Source organism: Mesoplodon densirostris, chromosome 9 (genome assembly GCF_025265405.1).
Source record: "Mesoplodon densirostris isolate mMesDen1 chromosome 9, mMesDen1 primary haplotype, whole genome shotgun sequence".
Classification (NCBI taxonomy): domain Eukaryota; kingdom Metazoa; phylum Chordata; class Mammalia; order Artiodactyla; family Ziphiidae; genus Mesoplodon; species Mesoplodon densirostris.
In genome coordinates, this window is record NC_082669.1 from 33,919,443 (window position 1) to 33,945,532 (window position 26,090).

Below are 26,090 nucleotides of genomic sequence, written 5' to 3' on the forward strand. Positions count from 1 at the left end.
ACAAAGTACAAAACACAAAATATATGCATCACATTGTCTGCTTTTATATGTTTCAAACTACTATGGTTCTAATATCTTTATTTTTTAGGGTAAAGTCTCATTGCAAAATCTTGCTTATAGTTTTGATTTTAATGGAAATTAAATTTCTAATATACTTCCTTTTTGGTGAGATCTAAATTAATGAGATTTTGCTATAATTTAGAGAAAACTAATATTTTCCTTGCCAAAAATTTTTCTTGACTTTCATTTTTTAGTATATCAAGTGGGAAAAATGTTCTAACTTGGTATGAGCTATCACACAATCTAAAAACAAGTCCACCACATAGTTTCAGATATAACAGAAATGTGTTTGAAGAAGGGGGTATTTTGATAAACACAGGCCATAATCACTACAGCTCAAGATTCTGTTGTGCTTTGACTCATTTCTACTTAAGTTGAATTAACTCTAGGTCAGAGTTTAATAATGGGAGAATCATAATCAGAAGGCTGGAATAGAAAGGAAAAAGAAATAAGGAGAAAGAGAAGTTAATATTTACTGAATACCATTTGTGCTTGCAGGGTAGTCAGGTGCTGGCCTGACACTTTCCAATTATCTCATTTAGTTCTGTCAACAACCCCATGATGTAAATGTTATCCCTATTTTACAGCTCAAGAAACCCAAGATTGCTCAGATAATGACTAGGCAAGTCAAGGTGAAAGTTCAAACCCAGGCCTGTTTAACCCAAGCCTCTTATACTAAATATATACCATACCACTGTTCAATAAACTGAAGTTTGTAAAAATGACATTTTCTTTCCTTTAAACAAAAGGTGCCTCATATTATTCCATCCAGAAAATGCATTATTGCCTGCTTGCTTACAGTGAATTATCAGCAAAACAAAACAACAATAAATGTAACATTTTCTCCAAATAATCTACCATAATGACAGTAAAACTTATTATCTTGTTGATTATTTGGATACACTAACGTTTCTGAATTCACTGACTCGAAAAATACTTAGAAAACAAAGTAGGCATACATAAATTATAACTTAAAACATTTGTATACCACTATAATTTCCAAAGGACTTTCTTGTGTATCAATCAGAAACTTTCTGTGCATCTTCAGTTATCAATACCTTTGGGAAAATCTAATTAGTCTGATCCTTTATGTGATATCTTTGTTCACACCCACAATTCTCACTTGCAAATAAAGGGCTTTGAAACGAAAATAGACATTTTCAGTGGTCCAAACTAAATTAATTCCTCTGGGAGAACCTCTGGTTCTCTGATATGTTTGAAGGTACCAAGCTTTGGAAAACTTCCAAAGCAGTGCAGAATACCTACATAGACAGAATCACTGAGAAATGCCAAGTTATAACTTTAAATATTAATAGAAAGACACCTTATCTTAGAGACTGAGTTTTTAAAAACTGATCACTTATTTTGAATTGTTGTGAATCAAGACAAACAAAAGTGATGGTTTGACAATGTATTAAATACAAATTACTAGCTAAATGGATGGTACTCATATGACACCATAAATTGCCATATTATGCTATCTTTGGGATTCATCTTGTCTTGTCTTTACTTAATTAAATATCAAGTTACTCAAATCTGAGTTGCTCTCACCATAATATGCTACGATAATGTTCTATATGCCCACAAGGTAAAGAAATAACCCTTTTCAAAAGGCACAAAAACACTATGAACAAGCTATCTATAAGTTTCAAAGGTACTTTGAAACACTTTAATGCATATGGTCTACTTAATTTTAACCTATATCCAATCACTGTAACATTTTTATTAAGGTTGACACCTTATCTTTTTTACAAATAATTTATTGATAGAAGTGATGAATTTTTAAACTTCAGGTGAATCAGAGAATGTTAGTTAAAAACATGTTGTGAAAGCAGCCTAAAATGTTCATGTCAATTTCCAATACTTTGATGTTGGAACACCTGTCTGTCATAGGGTGACCTGTATCCTCTTTACCTTGAAAAATCAAAAGTATTAAATTACTAGTTGAACCTCATTGCCCCCTCAACCACGTTAGGTGATGAAAATCATGAAAGGTGAAAACAGAACAACCAAAAGGTGAAAACTGAGCAATTTCATATCAGACTGTGGCCAGACAATGCCTAACAGTAAGTATAATCAGAAATGGAAGAGTAAAGAATATCATCAGTTAATTGTTTTTTTCATTTAGCTTTTTCAGTGTGAGTAAAATTCATAATTACGGTTGCTATTATATGTAAACTCTATTCCAGATAGAGTTGAAATGACAAAAACTGTAACCAAATAAACATTATTTGGATATTGATAGGTATTTGTTTCTCATATTCATTTGTTTAGCTGTTTTATAACTTATGACTCTTTTTTGATCCATTCCCACGAGGAAGGCAAAAAACAATATAAATGAAGGCAAAGGCAGAAACGCTGATTTCCTTTCTCTTTTGACAGCAGATAAGTAGGTCACTCAGAGAATGTAGAAGAGTTAGAAGAGTTCATCAGTAGAAGAGCTAGTGACTGAACTTATTACTAAAGACAATTTTTATTATAAAGAGTTGACTTAGAAACCAAAGGAAGGTTGTAGTTAAGGCACCAGTTGCCTCCAGTCATAGGAAATTACCTCCTACTCAAATATTATTTTTAGCAAGAGTCAACATGATATCTATGAGCTGGAGGGCACTAGATGATTAGGTGGGCATGAGGGCACATTCTCATGATGTCAATGCTCAATATCACTAACTGTTCCTTTACACCAGGCCTTAGATCAGATTTTCTGCTCAGATATCTATAAGATTCTTATCCAGGATGACTCCTCCAGAAATTGTATGACGTATTTTTTATTTGGGCCAACTGTATAGGTGGTAGAATATCCTACTCTCGCATTCTCTTTAAGCAGATATATAATATCAACTCAGACTATACTTCATTTAATGTAATTGTGTATTCTACCCTGTATTAAAGACTTATTACATTCTTTGACTATCTGAAATGATCTGACAATTTCTGAGTTTAGGGCTTCCCTGGTGGCACAATGGTTAAGAATCCTCCTGCCAATGCAGGGGACACAGGTTTGAGCCCTGGTCTGGGAAGATCAGACATGCCACGGAGCAACTAAGCCCGTGCGCCACAAATATTGAGCCTGCACTCTAGAGCCTGTGAGCCACGACTACTGAGCCCATGTGCCACAACTACTGAAGCCCGCACGCCTAGAGCCCATGCTCTGCAACAAGAGAAGCCACTGCAATGAGAAGCCCGCGCACCACAACGAAGAGTAGCCCCCACTCGCCGTGACTAGAGAAAGCCTTCACATAGCAACGAAGACCCAACACAGCCAGAAATAAATAAAATAAATTTATTAAAATATATATATATATATATATATCTGCGTTTAAGCAATTTACATACCTTAGTTGGCTTATATTTAGAGAACAAATTTTTTTTTATATTCTTAAAAAAGCCCACTTGCCAAACTTCTTTTGTATGTTCGAGGGCATTTATGAAGTTATCAAATTATGCGTGTTAATTTTCCAATTTTATGACCGTAAGTATAGGTAAATGTTAGCTTACAATGATTCAAATTGCATTATGGCTAAGATACATACTTTTGGGTTTTCCCATATATACTAAGTTCCTAGTGAAAGAAAATATATCTGTCCAATTTTATTAAATTGATGGTAGAATAATATACACAAGGAATTGTTATATACATCAAAAAGTGGTTGCGGATACTCTGTCCAACAAAGTTGTTAAGTCTTTCTACAAAAATACCATATAGGCAGTTTGATGTCTCAAAAATAATACATCAGACTGAGATAAATTAGTGCTGACAGATGTAACTAACAAGCTAAAAATTGTCAAATATGAAAGTTGCTCTTTCATATTTGAGTACAGTGCCATTCTTTCTGAACTGTAAGCTTTCTTAACTGTATCTAAGGAAAGCATTCTTTACTGAGATGAACAAAAAGTTTAGTGAACTGCATTTCTACCATGGCAGCGTTACCTGAGAAGCATGTGTTAAAAACAGAAGTTCATATGTACTCTGTACTTTCTGTTCACAGCTCAAAATGAAGTAAAAATGTGGCTTAGATCAGTTAATGTATTGGATTACAATTCCTAAAAAGGGTGTGGTGAGAAGAAACAGAAGGTGGAAAAAAAATTCCTGATGAAATCACAGCATTACTAACACAGGTATAAAGTGTATCATGGATGTGAGCAAAAATCAAACAAACCTAAAGACCAAGTCATTATGTTGTTAACACCTTAAGCAAATTCCACTCACAGCGTAGCAGAGTAATTAGAAACAGAGGGAAAAAAATATGTCTCTCAAACACACACACACACACACACCCCCGACATGGCATGGATGAAAGCTACTTCTTGAGAGTGGAGGGGTATGGGAATACTTTTACATTTTCACATTTGTTAAGCAACCTTTTCTGTAACAATAAATATACTGGCTTTGTTAATACTGTACTTTTTAAACTAATATTTTTTGAGTAGTTGTAAATGATACAAAATTAAAAATGTAAAATTTATACATTACCAAATCTCTCTCCTAGCCTCCATACAGAAAACCACTATTACCAGTACCTCTTTTTTCAGTTTCTACTTCCAAATATATGCCAGAAATATGTATGCACCCAAATGTAGTATGCTATTACATTGTCTTATTTAGTTCTCACAACAAACTAGTGGAATTTGCATAGCCATGCCATTTTACATACACAGAAACTGAAGCTCAGAGAGGTTCAAATAATTTTCTCAATTATAGTTAATTAATTTGGGGAGTACCTTTAACACCAAGTGAGAGCGTATTCTAATGTCAAATTATGTTCTTTCCTGAGGCATGGCCGAATTATAGCATAGTTATAAAGAAGCAAGTAACCTCAATAAAGGAAGTCACAGCTTTTGAATTAAAATGGTGCTGCAAATATTTTGAGGGATTTTACCAGGTCTAGTATGGCCTGCTCATTTTTCTGTATCTTGCTATTCAACTGATCCAGAAATTAACTTAAGTTGGCTTTAATAATCTCCTCTGTCAATAAGCACTAAATATCTCTGAAAATTATTCCATTACTTTACAGTACTGGCTAGGTGAGATCTGGACTTTCATTTAAAAGCTGTTTTCTCTGAAATGCCTACCGTTCTTTTCTAGCCATACATCCTCTCCTTGACTCATGCAACTTCCCTCATCCTCTTTTCCTTTTCACAAACCTATACAACTGTTTCAAGGAAGTTCTAATATAAAACCCAAACTGCGGCGTTTCATATTCTTTGTGGACATTGTGTGGTTGCACACCGTATGAACTATGTAATACTTAGTTGTCATCATTCTTTCTCAGTGGAATATTAAAACAAATAAGCAAATCCCTACTGAGAAACATACCACAAAATAAAGCTGCTCTAGGTACACTTTTACATACTGCTTTTTTGAGGAATATCTATCTTTTTTTGTTTAGTATGCAATTTAAATAAGTATAGCCTGCAGGTTCAAACAAGATAGGACTCCTCCCCTTTGTTTAAGACAGTTTTCAAATTTCTGTGTGTGCACTTAAGGAAGTCATCCACACGTAATCACTAGGCCATCTGTGAATAGGAAAATTATAAGTGTGTTACATTTGCTGCATTCCTTCAGGTCTTAAACTTTTGTTAAAGTGCTCCATAAATGGATCAAATGGACTGAAACTGTCTACATTTCCAAAGCAATAGAGGAGATAATTCATGCTGTAATGGTTTTATTCTTAATAGTAAAAGGATCAGAGAAACAGCGATAAAGTAAACACTAGAGAATACTGGAAAGAATATATTTTCAAGTTAATGCTGTAATCAGTATGACTAGAGTCTTAGTTTGTTGAATAGAAAAAAAGACTATTTTTTAAAATAAAAAGGCTAAACTTTATGAAATTATTACATGTCAAATAACAGCCCAAATTTACCTTTTAAAAGCCTAGATGTATTATTCAAAATTTTATTAGAAAGTTTTCCCCTGAAAAGTTTCACTTATTTTTCTTTTGTGTTATCAAATAATTACTTTCTATATTTTATAAAAAAGAAAACAAAAGGAAAAAGAAAAGGAAACAAAAAGCTACATAATTTCTACATGATTATATAAAAACATATATTCAGGAGTAAGGTAATGACCCAGAATCTTCTGTACTTTAGGTTGCTAGCATACTCAAAAGTTAAAACAAGAAAACAAAAAAAGAAAAAGAAAAATTGTTTAATAATATATCACTTTTTGTGTATTATTTAATCCCAGTCCAGAAGTGGTTTAAAGAATGTGGAAAGAATTCTCTATTTTTCAATACAAACTTAAGTTTTCTCCTTCTGCCTACTTCTATCTTCCTCTTTCTATCCTTTTGAGCTATGGCTAAGCATTCACCACATATCTTCAATGTTGAAGTAAAAGAAGAAGAAAACTAGAAAGGAAGATGGCTAAAGAAAAGGGCACAGGAAATACATAAAATGTTTTGTTAGATTAAAAAAAGAAGACGAAGCAGCCCTAAAGTCAGAAAAGATGAATACAGAAGGACTTTGTCAACTCAAGGTGACACAAGGGGTCTCTGTCAGTTGTACTACCATTTAGTTGGATTGTGCTGATTAAGCTGACCAAATGCTGAGAGTGTGACAAATCTTGGGACTACAATTAACAACCTCGAGTGAATCTCATTCTTTCCTCTGACCTGTCAAAATTCCCCCTTGAAACGCCTCTTCCCCAAAAATGAAAATCAAAACCATATTTTTACAAAACAAAAATTGTAAAGTTCTAAGGGGATGTATAGTGATTGAGCAGCCAATTTTAAAGATACTATTAAACCATTCTGATTAAAAAGAATCATAGACTAGATAGTACAATAATCAAATCAGCATTTAGTGTTTCTTCTTCATTTTCAAAATATTTGAAAATATCTCAACTGACATACTCCTAAAATATTTTATGATTAATAATGAAAAATCTTGGTATATAACAAGGAACATGCAATCTGGCTATTATCTATAGAAAATTCACTGTTTAGCTGACTGTTGACTGAGTACCTATTAAAAGAGATGCCGTCAGCAGTTTAGGGTCATATGGGCTCTTCCCACGGCCATTTTCAAAATGTGAGTCTTCCAGCTTAAAAATGTTGTCCTGTAGAAAAGAAAAAGAATAATTCAATTTATTTATAATAAAAAGTATTTTTAACATGCCAGTTAATCAGAGAGAGGTTGAGTATTCTTCTGCACTATCAAGGTGTATTATTATTTGTGTAAACTTTAGAGATGACAGAATAACTTAAGGGGGATAAAACCTAGCTATTACTAGACAAATATCTATTTAGCTTGGTGATTTTTAGTAGCATTTAGCATGTTGCAAGTAATAGTGTATAAGTGAACTCTAAAGGACAAGCACGCTATGATGAGTGATCATTTTATCACATAGGTATGCTAAGAGCTACCCTAATGGCTCTTGAAAGAATGTTAAATTTAAACAAATAACTCCTTTACTTCCTTCACATAGAGAAAAAATAACAACACATATATTAGATGTCTGCAAGAAGATACGCTATCTCACTTTTCTGTATGTACTTTCCAGAAGGAAATAGTCACAGCAGTCACGTCCTCCACTCTGTCATTCCTACAACTTTGATGCTTACAAGCTCCTCAAGCATTTTAAAATTACTCACCTTGTAAGGTGGAAGGTACCTGAAACTATCCTTATCAATTTCTCTAGGTGGGAAATATCAAACTGTTTATTAAGATGGGTGTGCCTGGAGTTAGTGTCCTTAGGACAACAAGCACAGAGGTGACACATTTTTATCAAAGGGAAGTCTGCTCAGTTGAGGCTCAAGCACCCAGAAACTTAAGTGAACATTTGACTATGGTAGAAAGTATGCCAGAAAGCATTGCAACAAAATCCTTAAGAAGGAGATAACTCATGCCTAAGACACTGTCCTCAGAATGTGAGGCTTCTATATGACAGTGGAGTAAACTGGGGGATTTCTGAGCATTCTTTTCAGAACCAAGTGCTCTGGAAATTAATTAGGTCAGAATATGTATGCATTTTCCAGTAGCACATTAACTTGTCCACAGACTGAAATAAAATGCCTTTTTTGGCAATTTCTCTACTATTCACATAAAAGCATTTTCTATATTCTTAGGAGAGTAAATGGTGTTCATTTTATGGCCAATATGGGTCACTTTATTTAACATTTAATATCTCTGATGGAGCTAATGGCAGAGTTTCAAATTATGACTCTTAAAATTCATTTGAGTTAGGGAAGAAGAGTGAAAAAGGAAGTAAACCAAAAATGTTCTCCATCTTTACTACTGTAAGTAAGAATTACCAAGTCTCCTGTTTCCTTGCATTGATTCTGTACTTGGTAAATAGCTATCCCCTAGCAATGATGGTTCTTTAGCTGAATTCTAAACTTTACACTGTGAAAAATTTACGGGGTTTCTCAGAATTGTGCTAAGTTGGAGTAGGAAGGGCAATGAGTCAGGAGGCAGGCCCAGTGGGGCCAATGATTAGCTCTGGTTCTTTGGTGGCCAATTAATATCTCTGAGCCTTTGGTTTCTAAAAGTTAATGTTGATAAGGATATTTAATCTCAAATGTTTATTGTGAGGGTTAAAGAACTGAAGTAAAGTATTTTTAAAGCAGCAAAATAAAAAACAGACACTATTTTTATTCTATTAATACTGCTCATATTACTACTACAACAAGAATATGAAAATTTAACACAAGTTGTTACCATTGTTGTAAAATTTCCTACCAGAACTTGAAAGAAATATTACTTTAAAACAGTTACATAAGTCACCAAATTATAAACTTATTTACAAATACACATCTGTCATAGACACTTGAATATTAAAATTACAATATGAAATTTATTGCCATACACTAAGAAGCATAGAATAAATCTTAATATTTAGGTATATTTTGATAAAAATTAGGAAACAATCCAAAATAAATATGCTCAGTAGATGATATACACTCTACTGCCACAATGATAGAAAATATTAAAATTTGTCTATGTGATTAGTCCTCACAGGTTACAGGAAGCATCAAGGAGAAGTGGTAGTGTGGCTGAAAATATTGTTATCAACATTAGTATACATTTCTTGTCCTCATAAGACATTTTACAATACTGACAAAGATAGAGGAGCCATCTGTCAAAGTGTGAGACACTTGATGTCTGGGATCATGTATCCACGTTAGTAAGACAATGCCGAGGTATATGAGAAGTACTTGCAACCTCGTGTTTAACATTTGATTTACAAGGTAAAGGATTAAACTTCATAGGAAGAGAGGTTAAGCATGTCAGTTACAGTTTAAGAGAAGATGAAAAACTATCCTTTGTCATGGTGTCAGGTAATGTGTTCAAAGCTGGCCTTTTTCCTTTCTGTCTTTTTTCCTTTAAATGGAACTCTTGCCCAAATTTCTGGGTTTCTACAGTGTAATTATTCTATATTCTTATAGGATTCTACTGAAGGGTAAAAGATTGAATTTCCTTTCCAGCCTAGTGATATGGGGCCTGGAATAAATATAATTTGCTTTCTGAATAGGGAAGTAAAAGATATTTCTTACATAGAAATGTTTGTCGTGTAAAATTCATACCTGTTACACATAGTAATGCAGTCTAAGGCTGTTGAAATCAGACAGAAATGGATACTATCCCTGGCTGTGCCTTTTATTATCTGGGCCTCAGGCAATCCCTAAACCCTTCTGAAACTCAGTCATCTATAAAAGGAGGATAGGAAAATCTCATAGGGTTGATTGGGAATATTTACTGCAATAATGTACATAAAACAATACTTAGTATGCCCTCAAAAATATTAATTTATTTTTTCATTGTTTACAGTTACCAAAATAAGATCATTCTTTCCTATACTGATTAATATCTCTCACGCTACAGTGGAAATGCCTGCCTATATATTCATCAGTAGAAATTAAGACATATGTTTAAAAATATGTAAATACTTTGGACTCCCAAAATGCACTGAAAATTGTTCATTTCTACAGCTAGACCACAGTCCAGTTCAAAAGCTTTTCTGACAAAAAAAAAACATTAAATATAATGTGTATAGGAAGCAACCTAAGTGTCCATTGACAGATGAATGGATAAAGAAAATGTGGCACATATATACAATGGACTATTACTCCGCCATAAAAAGAAACAAAACTGAGTTATTTGTAGTGAGGTGGATGGACCTAAAGACTGTCATACAGAGTGAAGTCAGAAAGAGAAAAACAAATACCATATGCTAACACATATACATGAAATCTAAAAAAAAAAAAAAAAAAAAAAAAAAGGTTCTGAAGCACCTAGGGGCAGGACAGGAATAAAGACGCAGCCGTAGAGAATGGACTTGAGGACATGGGGAGGGGGAAGGGTAAGCTGGGAGGAAGAGAGAGAGTGGCATGGACATATATATATACACTACCAAATGGAAAATACATAGCTAGTGGGAAGCAGCCGCACAGCACAGGGAGATCAGCTCCGTGCTTTGTGTCCACCTAGAGGAGTGGGATAGGGAGGGTGGGAGGGAGACGCAAGAGGAAGGAGATATGGGGATATATGTGTATGTATAGCTGATTCACTGTTATACAACAGAAACTAACACACCATCGTAAAGCAATTATACTCCAATAAAGATGTTAAAAAATATATAATATGTATAAAAATTCTCAATTAAAAAAGGCTACCCTTTTAATACGTCTGATGAACTTAATGTGATTGAGAGACACCAATATTGCTGTTTCTGTTATCTTGTGCACGAGACCTATTAGATGTGTGAAAATACTGACCCCTTGGAAAAGAAGTCTGTGTTAATATAATTGAACATTCTATTTGTCATACGTAGCATATCACGTAGACAACTGTCTGGCTGTACTTGGAAGACTTTTTGAAATCTGATTGCTACTCAATGATTTTCTGTTTTAAAGAGTGTTAAACAGATCACATATGCAAGTAATAAGACCAAAAATCTTAAGACCAATGTATACAATTAAACCACATAGCTTATATTCTTACTTGGGCTGAAATACTTTTCATTTTTAGTAATACATGAACAGAAATCTAGCTGCATGGATTCTAATTGCTTTAGCAGATACTGTGAGCATATCATATAAGTTATTATGCCATATTTTATTACATGATTGCATCAGTTTACAGCAACTATTTTTAGCTTTCAAGACCACTCTATCCCCTTTGTCTTCTGGATTTCCTGAATGTTATTAGACTGTGGTGAGGTAAGACATTAGAGGAAATAATAACTGTGCTAATGTCTAATCCAAAGTTTTATAAATTATAAACCAGTGGTGACATCATGGCAATAAATTTCCTAAATCTCAATCTTGTCCAAGTAATAAATTTAGGGAACAAAGCTGCAATTTTAGTTGTTTTATTTAATGATTAAAACATAAACGATGTTTGTAAAAAAGAAATGAAAAGAAAAGAAAATTCTATGTATATGTGATAGAATAACCATTTTGGGTGGGAAACTATATAAACTTAATCAAACCCAACACTTGGACAGTATTTTAAAACATATATTATTAATTTTTTTTCAAATTGCTCTTTCCCCTCTCCTGCTCTTTACAAAGATACTTTGTTTGCCAGTTCTAATGAATTATCAAGTATTCCTTGGTCACACCATATTTTTCTCATCTCTGCCTGAACTATCCCCAGCTCACCCGTCCTCAACCCCAGGGTGAACTTCCTTTCCTTTAAGACTAAATTCAAAAGTTACTTCCTAGGAGAAGTCTTCAGAGCTTCCTGGATATATAGTTTATTAGTTTCCTTTGTGCATATCCTAATTAACAATAGTACACAAGCAATGACAATACTGGGTAAAACTACTGGCTTCAGCAATGAAGGGACGTAATAGGATCTCATAGGAAATACTATGACATACTATATTTCACCCAAAGGAGATCCACTTGTGGATAAAATTCATCCGGATTTACTTCTCTTAAAAAGGTGACTCTAGATCTATGCTGTGCAATTCTAATAGCCATGAGGTACATGTAGCAATTTAAATTAATTAAAATTAAAAATCCAATTTCTCAGTCACACTAGCTACATTTTAAGTGTTTAATAGTCACATGAGACTTGTGAATACAATATTGCACAGATGCAAACATTTCCACTGTCACAGAAGTTCTATTGGTCAACACAGCTCTAGATCCTATTCCCTTAGCAGCAAAGAGCAGAACTGAAAATTAGAGGCCCTCTAGGGAAAGAAAATTTGTCCTCAGACCACAATCACAGTAGAAAAAGTTAATGAAATCTACAAGGAAAGATTATAGTAAAATCACTAGTTTTTAATTTTTATTAGCTAGGGATTACCCTAAGTAACTTTTAATGGCAGGACAGATGAACAAATACATGTCCTGTATTTTTTTTTATATGCCATCCTTCTTCCATTCAAATTACTTTTCCCTAACTATGCAGGCAAAAATTCTACTCATTGTTTAAAGCTTAAGTCATAATACCAGTCCATTAAATGTTCACTAATTTTCCCCAGCAGAAAAAATATTTTCTCCCTGAAACTTGTATAGAAATCTATTCATAATCTCTTTGTGCCATTTGTTACCTTCAACCTTGCTATTCAATAATGCACATTTTTCTTTTCTTCCTATTAAATACTTTTTTTGTTTCGTTTTGTTTTTTGTTTTTTTGCAGTACGTGGGCCTCTCACCGTTGTGGCCTCTCCCGTTGCGGAGCACAGGCTCCGGACGCGCAGGCTCAGCGGCCATGGCTCATGGGCCCAGCCACTCCGCGGCATGTGGGATCTTCCCAGATCGGGGCACGAACCCGTGTCCCCTGCATCGGCAGGCGGACTCTCAACCACTGCGCCACCAGGGAAGCCCCCTATTAAATACTTTTGAGGCGAGGGAAAAATCTGATTCATTATATTTCTCCCAAATACTAAGACAGAACTTTTCACTGAGTTAAAGCTCAATGAAAGAAAGAATGAATAAATGAGTGACCGTGTGACTGAGTAGAAGAGGCACTAGAGAAAAACTATATCCAAGGAATAGCAAAGGCATTGCCCTGGACTCTAGGAGCTAATACTTCAAGGATATGACACAGATATGAACACAATTGTGCACAGAGGCCAGACTACAAGATTCAAATATTAAACCTAGCTTTAAAGTGAGTTTTAAGATACATGATAATCTTTAACTTTTTAGTGTTGTATGTGTCACTATTAATAGATTATTGATACTTGTTATACACTTGAAATACAAGTTTACTCTTAATATAAAAGATAAAAAAATTTAATGACAAAGAGCATAACGTTACAAGCCCTTTGCTTTTACATCCCTGTTCCTCTTTAACTTTCATTGGACCTTGTAGTTCATCAGTTATTATTAATATTAAGCTTGTTAATAAATATTACTCCTTTCAATAGAGCCATTTTATTAAGGGAAACGTTATCAAAATTGTCCTTTGTGGAAATTCAAAAATCTTTCTTATCAATGTAATAGCTCCATAATTCCAGGATAACTGTTGTACCTGACCATTTTTTACTTACAGAAATTACTCCATGTATCTCTGGGATGTTGGCTAGTGGAACATCAAACTGGAGAAGCTGTTTGGGCTTTTGCCAAATACAATTTTCTACTTATAAAATATATATAATTTCTTATCGGGATTTGCACTTCTATATTTATTTTAGAAACTTTCTAATTTATATGTTTTCTGAAACACTATATAAGTATTAATATGTACAGTAAATTTATATTGATCTGTGACTATGTAAGAATTATGTTTGGAATATGAACGTGAAAGGTTTAATTATTTAATTCAATGAGCAAGATATTACAATAAAAATTACATAATAATAATAACATTGCATACATATGCTATTACAATGTTTATAAAGTATTTGGTAGCTACTTCACTTAACATTGAACACATACTAAGTGTTAATAATGTCCTAAGAGTTCATCTATGTTTCTTCACTTAATCTTCAAACAACCCTACTATTATTGTGCCAGTTTTACAGATGAGAAGCAGAGACATTTTCCATTTAATACTCAAAGTCATAAAGACAATAAATGATGGAGTAAGAATTTGATAACAGAACTCTTTCCAAATCCATGTTTTTAACCACTATATAAAAAAGTGGGCTTACCATAAATATTACGTGAAAAAAAAAAACTGCGTGAGATGTACCCTATGATAGTAGAAACTGGAAACTACAGGAGTTCAAAGTGGGGATAGATAATTCTATGTTTCAGCATATAAAGAAAAGCTTTATTTGATTTAGTCCTTTAAAAATGTATTTTGATGGGAGGTGAGTGTATCTGGGAGTACGCATGTGTGTGTTTGTGTGTTCATTGGTTATGGGTGCAGAGGGCCAGAGGAGCTCATAGAGAGAGGGCAGAGGAAAGCACAGATGCAGGTTAGTCCATCTAGACGAAACAGCATGAACAAAATCCCCTCAAAATAGATATAATTCATATGATAAGTAACATAAAGTTGAGTTTAGACAATGAAGACTGTATACATATATTAAGAGATAAGGTGGATAAATAAATTTGAAATCAAACTGTGGATAGTTTTCTGTGCTAGAATAAGCAATTTAGCATGCATTCATGACACACTGATAATTTTAGCTGGAGAACAACAGCATCAAAGAGGTGCAATGTTATGATGAATCTGACAGTGACGCATAGGATGATTTAAAGATACATGAGCCTTGTGACAGGAAAAGACCTATTGCCATAGCCTGGGGAGGGGAGAATTAGCTCTTCTTACACATTACGGCAGTTTAAAGGAATTTTTTATGTTGTGTGTTATGATGGTCAAGTCATTTAGCTTCTTTGTATTTCACGTTTCTTGACTTCAGTTGCATCAGAATTCCCTTAAATATTCCAGTGAAGCTACGGATTCTGTTCCAGAAAATTAAAGCTAAGCATACATATGTTTTATAAGCAATCTTTAGGGTTTATTGACTTTATGTAGTCATGGCAAGTTTCCAAATCGGCTATTCTACAAAGACCTTTCCATTTCTAACTTGGTATGATTCTCTAATCCTATCCCTCTGAATTTGGACATTTGCTTCTGTTGTTCTTTGGCTCTGTCCTTGAACATAATACAGGGATTATCCAGACTTTTAAAACCCATTTTTGTTTTCATTCTCTACATACTATTATTTGGTATTCATTTATTTTTATAAATTCAGCTATTGAACTTCAGCCCCAATTCCTCTGCTATTCTAATCATTCAAACTTGGTTTCCTGGCCTGTATGAAATCTTCCATTTTTCCATGGTTATTTCAAAATTGAGAGCTATTAAGAGGCCTTGGCTCTTCAAAAGAATATAAAAGCAATTACAAATAATAAACTTCATAAAAATTAGACTGTCAGAAAGAGTTATTTAACAATATACATTGTGGGAAGATACAAAAGAAATGTAACCCTGGTATCTGTCACTGAGGGCTGGGAAATTTAAAAAGTAGTGCTATGTGAATAAAGCAAGTATAATTTTCTGCCCTAATTATAATATATTAGCCCTGTCTTTGATTTCACTATGATTGCAGCCATACTACATTAGAATTTTATTTTTCTCTACAATTTAATAAAACATTGCTGCAAGTAAATGACTGACTGCTAATTGAAAAAGAATCTCAGTGAAAGATAAGCTCAAGGAAAAGCTATATACTTGTAAGGATTTTTAGAACTGAGTATACTAATACCTTCTTCTCATATTATTGATAATTAATATTTTTGAGTAGTTTTAGCTGTACGATAATTACAAGATTTGGTTTTAAATCCCAAATGTAGTCATTTGATGCTAAAATGTTTAGAATCAATAATTACAATTATGCTTATTTAATAATTGCCAATAGTTTTCAAATATACACTTTGGAAAGTAAATTTTTCTCAGCAAAAGCCAATTATATGATAATTGTTTTGACAAAAATGTATTTTATCTATTAAATTAAATAAAAATATTCCAGTTATATAAAATATAGTCCAATTTAATATTCATGACATGTGATCCCTTTCTAGTTACATCTATGCAGACTTTTTTCACTGAATATAATTTCTGTTCCTGAGGAATTCTGAGGATCCAAAATAGAAAGAAGGATAATATCATCAGGGTACACAACATTTCTATAAAGTTTATCTCTAGATTAAATGTAAGTAGGAATGGTTAAAGTCATTGATTTCAATTTCTATAGTCTGTTCAAGCATTGCTTTAGTAAAGCGGAAATCTTACCTCTAAAATTTGTCTCCAGAGATTATATGGCTTTTCTGTGACCCAGATTTTTTGTTGTTGTTATTTGAATTTGAAGGTAGATGTGGTCAAAAATATTATTAATAATTATAAAATCTAGATTATATAACCCCTTGTGCCAATTACTGATTGTAAGCTCTAAAACAATTTTCAAAAAGCTCTTTGATGTGTCAACATTCTTATCTATGAAAATACTCCACATAATTGAAATGAAAATACTCCACATAATTGCCTCAAGGATTCAGTGAGATACATGAATTAACATAGGAGAGCATACTTAAACCATATAGAAATTTAGTTCATTATAATTTTAATTATCCTAAATTCACTATTAGTGGTACATCTTTATTATGATAGCATGTTGATAACTCATTATCTATGATAATGTAATAGCTAATATGTGTTAAGCAAATATTAGCCAAGCACACTCTCCTAAGTGCTTTATAGGTATTTACTTTGTTATCATTACAATACCCCTTGAAGTACATAGTGTGATAACACTAATTTTACAGATGAAGTAACAAAGACTGAGAAAAAATGACTTGCCTAAGGTCACATAGTATATAGCAGAGTCAGGTAAACAATTTACATAACCAGTAATAAATGGAGAGATTCTAAAAATCTTATTTTTTGTGTTTGATTTGCACACCATGTTACTTTATAAATACACATCATACATAAAGTGTTATAATAATATCTCTTAACTCAACTGTGTTTTCCTTGTATTTCAAGCATACGTTAGGTCCTGAATTAATCTTAACTGAATTGACCATGACAGAAAACACTGTATTTAATATAGTCCCCACATTATTCTCTAATACAGTAAAGAAAAGTAGAAAAAAACTAACATAATTCTAACTTTATTTGCAGAAAAATATATGAAATTACTTTCATTCCAAGTTTGTGAGAAATTAGTATCACTTTATTCATTGTCCACCCAGTAACAGCATACACTTCTTACAGCTGGATTAAATAGGATTTCCCTCTAAATTTAAGGGATCTGAATTTATCTGGGTTCCTCAAACAAACATCAATGACATAATTCATCTGCTTTTTGTCATCATTAAAATTAATGGTATAAACCAAGGAAAACAGAAAGCATATGTGTTCATACTTCATGCAGATTATGTTTTTAATAGGAGCTTAATTTGAGTTTATGCAGATATCTCATACCTGTCATGGTTTAATCATTCAGCTATGAATGCCTGTTAACTCCCAAGGTATATAACAATGAAAGGGAAAATTTTATATTGGCTAGAATGAGAAATTCCAGAACATGAACAATTTACTCTAAAATATTTCGCCCCAGTGAGACCTGGTGAAGTGAGGTCAGTCAAAGAGCAAATCAAAAGTCTCCAAAAAGTAAAATAATGGAACAATTCACTTGATCTTTCCATGTGCATTTTAAGTCTTCTATGTCCAAAACATAGTTATTTTGTATTTGCCATCTTATAATTTCACAAAGCATCAGTGTTTTTTATCCTAAACTGTGAAAGTACAGCTATTATTTTTAACCACTTCTTTTTATAAATGTGTTTGTCACATCCATGATTAGACACCACTGGGAAATTTTATTGACCTAAATGTAAATATGTCAATAGAAAGCAGCATATGCTCTGAAAGAAGTATTGGAATCTACTCATATGGTTTCTTTACATTTCAAGATTTTTTCATAGATACCATCTGGGAAGCAATGAGGCCAAAAGAACTAACATTTTATTTATACCAAGCTTTGTTTTAACAAAGCTTTGTCATTCAAGTGTTGTTATAATCATATGACATAAATATATGATTTTCTTTTAGCAAATTAGCAAAGATTACAAAAATAATTTTTATTTTTGGCAAAGGTATTTTAGGAAAGAGACAATCCTGTCAATTCTTGGGAAGAACATAAATTTTAAAGAATAATTTGGGAATTAGAAAGCTCTTTAAAAATGTCCATATACTTTAACTTGATTATTTTACTTTTGGAAAAATATACAAATGAAAATAAAAACTTAAAAATTAAAGCGAGAAGAGGTTCACCATGGTATTTAGAAGACTGAAAAAAAATTTAAATGCCAATAAGAGGAGGGTAGTAAACTATGACCTATCTACAAAATATATGATACAGATATTAAAATAAATGTTTATATTAAATATGTTATAATATCTAGAATTAATACCTTTGTTAAGTCATTGTGGAAGCAATATGTAGTAATACAACAATTATGTAAGATACATGGAAAAAAAACTTGAAGAAAATTCATCAAAATATTGAATATCTAGTTTGTTATTTAGATATTTTTTCTATATATATTGTTTTTATCTACTTTTAATATTGTATACAATGATCATGCAGCCCATGTATTAAAAACAACCCCCCCCCCAAAACTCCAGGGCTACTATATCTTAAGTAAACTTTCAAATTGGCAGTGCATGAACTGAATCTGGCCCAGAGACATGCTTTATTTAGTTGACATGTGGTTTTGAAATCTTTAATATGAAAGCCTTTTCATGAGATTTAGAACTTTTCATAGGACAATTCAACGTTTCCGTTGCTCCCCATTTTTTGTGTGTTTCCATTTTCATCTTTTTATGTCACCTGCATGGTACCGTAGGTATTTAAGTTTGCAACCCCTATAAAGCATTGTGAATTACTTAATTACCAAAAACTACATTGCATTATCATCTTATTGTCTCCATTTTTCAGATTTACTTCAAATAAAGTTTAGCAATTAATCATGGTTATACACAGAAGTTAATGGGAACTTCAAAGTGATTTGAAATTCAAATTGTCATAGTATCATAAATCTCCATAGCTCTTCACTCATTCTTTTTATATAATTAAATAAATCTATACATGCACTGCTGTTTAACAATGTCTGTTTTATTTAGAAAAAATTAACTGCTCCAAATATTTATATCTAAATTAATTAACCAGAATTCATAAGGCTTGATCTTTAAGGCTGTGTGGTTAACTATTGCAAAATACAGGCAGAGTAGTCCTTAGAGAAGTATCCAGATAGTGGGTGGCTTCTTTTGCTTTCAAATTAATGACGAGGAAGACATTCTATATCACATGTTGAGTTGACTTTTGGGTCATTATTTCTAATCTACTATAGTGAACATTTGTATTATTTATAAATGTATCTCTCTCACTGGTAGAAGTCAGTTTCTGGCTATAAAGCAAGATTTTTTTTGTTATCAAATAAGCAATCATAATTACACAACCTAGAACAAATCAAGCATTTTTACTTGGTTTATTTTTATTTATTTATTTTTTATGACTAACTTATTACTTTCCAGACAATGCAAGAACCTTAGAATATATCATATCCATTTATTGCTGCTTCCTCTGGCTGGTGAGCAATACATTTTTATTCCATTTTTCATGGATAGGTGCATCTGTCTTTCACAGCCCCTGGTTTTATGCAAGGAACTCAGCTCCAAAATTCTGCTTGCATGGGTCTGAGGCTGTGCACCCTGTCCTCTCTGTGTTTCTTAAGAATTTCTAATTATATAAATTTCATATTATAATTTCATTTAAGAACTACATTTTGTTACAGCTGTCTTTTATAAAATTTGATAAGCTGTATGGCAGTTTTCTTGGACTGTTTTTCCCAACTAGAAAATTCCTAACCAGGAATTCCATGTGGATTCCTAAACCAATTGTTTTAGGAAATGATCTTTTACCTAAAAAATAACCTCATTTTGTCTTCAGTTACTGTTGAGGCTTTCTACCACATTCTAGAACCTGGGCTAATTTTATAACACAGATCTTTTTTAAGCTTTCTGTGTCCATCTTATTATCTTGTCCTGACGTCTATGATAAGTCTCTACTGTGAATCTTTCATTGTATCTGTAATTCACATATACACAGATTTCAAGAAGTTCCCTCTTCAGTAAGACTTCTATGCTACCTTCTTGTATAAAAATGTACTTCCTTCCTGTACATTCACATCTGCCCTGGTAGGTCCGATAGCTGGAATCACTATATCATACTGATCCTTTCCTACCATCTAAAATGCTAGACCCTCAATTTCTGTCAAATATTCCAATCATCGTTGTATTACTTACTCTTCTACCACCGGTAAAGATCATTTTCACCACTGGTAAAAAGCATCCTTTTCTAGCCTGAAATCTAAAAGCCACTATTAGGTTGCTACAAGAACATCAATCACACTACTTTAGAAATACATCTTCTTAAGGAATATTTCTTATCTATCTACCTATATGAGTTTTCTATTGCTATGCAACAAATTACCACAAACTTAGTGGCTTAAAACAACACCTCTTATAGCCCAGTTTCTGTGGGTCAGAAGTCTGGGCAAAGTTTAGCAGGAACCTCTGCTCGAGATCTCATAAGGCTGAAATCAAGATGTCAGCTGGGGCTGCAGTGTCTTCTGATGCTCAGGGTCTTCTTCCAAGCTCATTCAGTTTTTGCCAGAATTTAGCTCCTTATAGCTAAAGAACTCATAGTTACTACCATCTTCTTTGAAGCCAGGGGAACTCACTTTTCTCTACTTGGTTTATTAACTAGAATGTTTGCTGTTGAAAATCATACCTTACACCTAAAATTACCATTTGCATGGACTGGACATTTATGCCATTGTAGATGACATTTTCAATTACAGAAAACATAATAAGTCATCATTATAAATTATTTTAAGAGTAGTTGAAAGCTCAATTAGTATCTTGCTCAGCTTGTTGATGCCCATTTATTACTCTTAAAATAATATATTTTAATCCTTGTCATTAAGAACTGTAAAATTCTAGGTGTGGAGAGAATAGTAACACATAAAGACCGAGAGTAGTATAAAATTGAATACTGTAAGATATGACATATATTCCTACATACTTTGTAGTATACAAATTCAAAATGAAGAGATGTTTTTAATAAGTTGAAGAAAGCACATGATACATTTGTGGCATAATTAGAAGAATGAACCAACTTGAACAATGAACTGGGAATAACAGGAAAGAAAAATTTAGCAAAATTGTATTTTCTAAGTGTCTTGGCATTGTTAATTTTTTTAAAATTGTCAATATTTTCCAAACCTATGTTTGATCAATATTGATGTGTAATATACATAATTACAGTTAGAAAGCCCCTAAACATATACATATGTTTATATATATGTATATACATATATATACAAAAGGAAAAACCGGAAATATGCAGATAGCATAACAAAGTTACGCTAGACTACTATTTATATGGATATGTAGTTATAAATATGAATGCATATATGTACATATAAACACATTTGCATATATTCTATATATTTGATCTCATATATTATATATTACATATAAATATATATATATAACTTAATATTATATATATTTGAAGGTACTTCTTAACCATGATACTGGGTTTACAATTTTTTAAACATACAGATGTACACAAACTATATTGTATATTTTAAAGGTTAAGAGAACAAAACACTTTTTTCCATTTTTAATTATGAGATTGACTAAAGGTTCTCTGTTTTAATTTCTGCTCTCTTCCTTGTTTTTTCTTTCTAACACTGAGAGCAAGATTGAGGATGGCTTGCCACATGATGGTAGGAGAAAAGTACTTAAAAAAGGAGTCTACCTTTTGGGGTAGCTTTTCAGTTTGCCTTGCAGTTTTGGTTTCATGTTGCTTCCTTAAAATTATTTTATCATCATCTTAATTATCCATGCTACTGCTGTATGCCAACAGTAATGAATAGCACTAGCCCATTGTTAATGCCCATTTATTACTCTTAAAAAATATATTTTAAGCCCTGTCATTAAGAACTGTAAAATTTTAGATGTGGAGAGAATAGTAACACATAAAGACTGAGAGCAGTATGAAATAAATACTAAATACTAGCAGTATAAAATAAAATAAATACTAGTAGTATAAAATTGAATACTGTAAGTTATGACATATATTCCTACATACTTTGTAGTATACAAATTCAAAATGAAGAGATGTATAGAGAGGCAAGAAGTATATGCTCTTGAAAGACTAGGATATATTACATATGTTTCATTCATTTTCAAATTATGAATTATTTATTTGGGCTGAATTCTAGATACAAAGCTATATAACAAGGATGAGCAGCAGGAAGGGGAAAGTGGAAAGAACTCAAGATGATAACAATAGAGTGTAAAAGATAATGAAAATGGCAGTCGGTACACTGTGGAGTGGAAATTTAGGTAATTTCTAATATTATTGTCATCACTGAAGAATCCTGTATTACTAAATAAAGGAAAGACTATTTGAAAAAGAAATACTTTTTTTGGTCATCTTTATTTTTAATCTTGCATACAAGTGGTGTTCCTTAATTTAAAAAGAAAAGGTTATACGTTATACTATATTAAATATTGTAAGAATTTAGTCCTGAGGTCCTTTTTAAGATATGACCAAGGAAAATCTAGGAGCATCTTGATTATAAAAAATTCTACAGGTAAAGTCCATAGTGGTATTAGCTTTTGAGCTCAAGGAATTCCTGTATCAACCAGTTATGAAGTCTAACAAGAAATTCAAGCCCTCCAAAACCTGCACATGGATAGAAAAACTAAATTTTGGCTGTATTAAAACACTGCAGGTGGCATGCTCTCAGAGTAGTCATCCATACCTAAAAGTACATAGTCAAATCTTGTCTGAAGTGTACAGGATCATTTAAATAACATATAAATGCCAATTGCTAGTGCTATTCATTACTGTGTCATTATAGTTATATTCAAAAGAGAGGTTTCATCCTTAAAATTTGATATTAGAATTTAATCAGTAGGATACAACGTCACAGAAACATATAAAAACATTTATAAAGAATGTCAAAATGCAAAGGAGGTCCAAATTTGACTGAAATCTAATCACTTAAAATTATTTTGGTAAATAAACCAATTTCTGATAAGATTTTCTATATTTATATAGAAGGGCATTAAATTATGATTACCTTATAAGAGATAGTTCACCATATCTATTTACTGTATGTATATTTTTACTGATATTTACTAATATAATCAACTAAATACAAATGTAATTAACTAAATAATAATTTGAAACTACATTTATTTAAAAATACATACTTTTTTAGTATTGTATGTAATAAATGTAAATAAAACCAAAACGTTGACTGACTCAAATAAGGGATAACCATGGCCTCTAGATAGTCTAGATTTATTAATATTACTATTTTATGCAATCTATCAAAATAAATAAAAACACTGAAGTTCAGAGAGATTAACTGATTATTTAGTATCTCAGTTTTAGAACCTTTCCACCAAATAATTCTGCCTCTTTCCATGGTCACCTTTGTGTGTTACTGTTACAACATTTATTCTTAAATCCATAGTTAATTCTGTAAAAGACATTATTCTATATACAAGCTACATTTCAAGTGCCATTACTAATTATCTTATGTTTATTTTTGTTGGCCTGTTTCAAGTCCAGATTTCTCCTTGGCTGAGCATCAGTGATCATACAAGTGGTGGGTATATAGTAGGCTTAGAACCACCAACCATTTCAATGAAATTTCATTTGGTTACACATTTAATGGCTTGATTTCTGAGTCAGATTTAATTTTATAGACTCATTCACAGTTTTGCCACAGTTCTTAATTTCTTTATCTCTTTCAAGTCCCTAAGTGTTATTTATTTATTTATTTTGATGCTTTAAAATGCTTAAAAAAAAATTACCGTAAAGACCAGGAAAATGATGACCTGGTTATTGTTTCAAGGCAGTTTTTGAAATTATTGTACATATTTTGAATAAATGATCAAGTAGCTATAAGATAAATGATATTTATACTATATTTGAAAATAATCCTAAAATTAGGTTAGATAATAAAATAACACAGTAGGGAAATTATGTCTGATTAATGAATTGTAATTCTGTACATGTTTCTTTATAAATTTTCACTCAGAAAATCTGAAACACTAAAGGGACCAATCAGCTCTCTGGATAGTTGAATTGAGACAGTGAGTTGAGAATAAATGTATAAAAATTCAGATGAAATTGCTTACGGCACGATCTGGTTATTCCAATTTTCCATAAATCATAAAATAATCCCCTAAACCCATTTTGCTTAGAATGCCTCATAGCTAATTTGGAATATCAAGGATATGGGGGCAAAATTCATTTAGTATCTTAAATAGTTAGCAGTACAACTGTTGCTTATCTATGTGGTATTATAAAAAAGTCCTCCCAAAAGAGGCAAGATACTTTTTTTTAGAGAGTTATTTTGTGGTTTTTAAACATTTCTGGAATTTGAGCATAGTCTCCTATCATTGAAATTTATGCTCCCAGATATGGAATGTATTAGAAATCTAGCTCCTCCTTATTTGAAGACACTCAAATTTTGCTAATGCCAAGGTAAATGGCAAGGAAAAATGTAAAACTAGGCAGCTTTCCAGCTGGTTAATGAAAAGCCACAGCACCCATTTGCTTCATATATCCCATATCTTAAGTCAAAATTTCTGAATATGAGCAAAATAAAGTAGGAATCTGTCCTCAACAGTAGGTGAATTACTTTTGTCTTTATAGATACAGACTGTCCAATCTTCTGGAAACCTGCTTGTGAGGTTTTCACTATTCACTGATATTATACATTGTCAAAGACAATGCCATTAGGAAAAATAAAGTTACAGTATGTTGAAACCTAAAAATGCCTATGAAATGTGATGCCTAACCATGTGGGTTTCTCAAGGGATGTTAAGAATAAAGGATAAGAATATGTCAGTATTAGTGAGGGAGGATGCTACATGTGGATTTTTTTTTTTTTTTTTTTTTTTTTTGCTAACTGCACGAATGGACTGTATTGAAGTTTAGGAGGAGCAAAGGGAGGATGAGAGGGGGTGTCTAGGAAATGAGAACAAAGATGTAGGAGGATATCACATTACAAAGAGCATAGATATAGGAGGATATCACATTACACAGAGCATAGATGTAGGAGGATATCACATTACACAGAGCTTTGAAACTGATCATAAACTCTTAGACACTGTTCTGGGGGGGAAAAAGTAACTGGTGGGCTGAGATGAGGGCAGTGAGTGAACACAGATGGAAATGGAAAACTGCTGCAAGATCAAGAAAGGAGAAAATACGATAGGAACTAAGTTGAGGAATATTCTGAATCATGTGCTAAAGTTATAAACTGTAGCACAATTGGAAAATTTGAAAACTAGAATTTTTTGTAGGTAAAATTCCAATAACATTTAACAGAGAAAAAATAATTAGAAAACATGAAATAAATTTGTTGAGCTATTTACACCATAAAATTAATTTTATTTTAAGTATACCCTTATATTACTCTAACTTTTTGTATCTTCTCTAACCTTTTAAAAGTAAATGAAGCCATCCTCTATTTTGTATCCCCTTTGCATTTTTAAAAATAAAAGAGGCAAAATGGAAAAGACACATATGAGTGGATTATCATGAAGACATGACTGTTGTGAGTCCGAAGCTTTGACACATACAATATTTTGGAAGACGGAAGTACAACTGAACCTTGAATGTATAATCAAACCAGACTGCTCACCTTCCACTAAGTTTTTGGTTTTATTTTCCCCATCTTGTTGTTGTTTGGCACTTTATAATTGCTTCAGTGCCCAAACATAGGTGCCACACAGAATCAGGGAAGAGGCCAGAGCAATGCTGTTTTTACTGTTTTCCTACCCCTAGAGCTATTATAAATTGTAGGTGCTCTGTGTGATCACTTTGCAGAACCAAAGGGTGAACATCAAAGCCTGCTGGTATTGATGTGGCTACTACAATTACTATTACCACAGTCCCCTTTGCCTGCCCTCTCTCTGATACTAGCATTAAATTACAGCAGCACAAGTTGAGAACATAGGAAGATGTGAGTCCTGTGCCGGCTACTTTCACAGTCTCTGGGATTAGAGCA

The 26,090-nt window shown here is 32.5% G+C and overlaps 1 protein-coding gene and 1 long non-coding RNA gene across 5 annotated transcripts in view; one reads left to right on the forward strand and one right to left on the reverse strand.

Annotated features, from left to right (window-relative positions):
* Positions 1-26,090, reverse strand: part of SEMA3A (semaphorin 3A) — a 511,012-nt gene that overhangs the window by 100,951 nt on the left and 383,971 nt on the right. For all 4 annotated transcript variants that reach the window (XM_060107643.1, XM_060107641.1, XM_060107640.1 and 1 more), the window contains one exon: positions 7,027-7,120. In XM_060107643.1, coding sequence (XP_059963626.1) covers positions 7,027-7,120 — 94 coding nt within the window. The remainder of the gene's footprint in view (positions 1-7,026; positions 7,121-26,090) is intronic.
* The window catches only part of LOC132495713 (uncharacterized), a 70,039-nt gene that overhangs the window by 32,725 nt on the left and 11,224 nt on the right, over positions 1-26,090 (forward strand). The gene's annotated exons all lie outside the window — the stretch shown is intronic.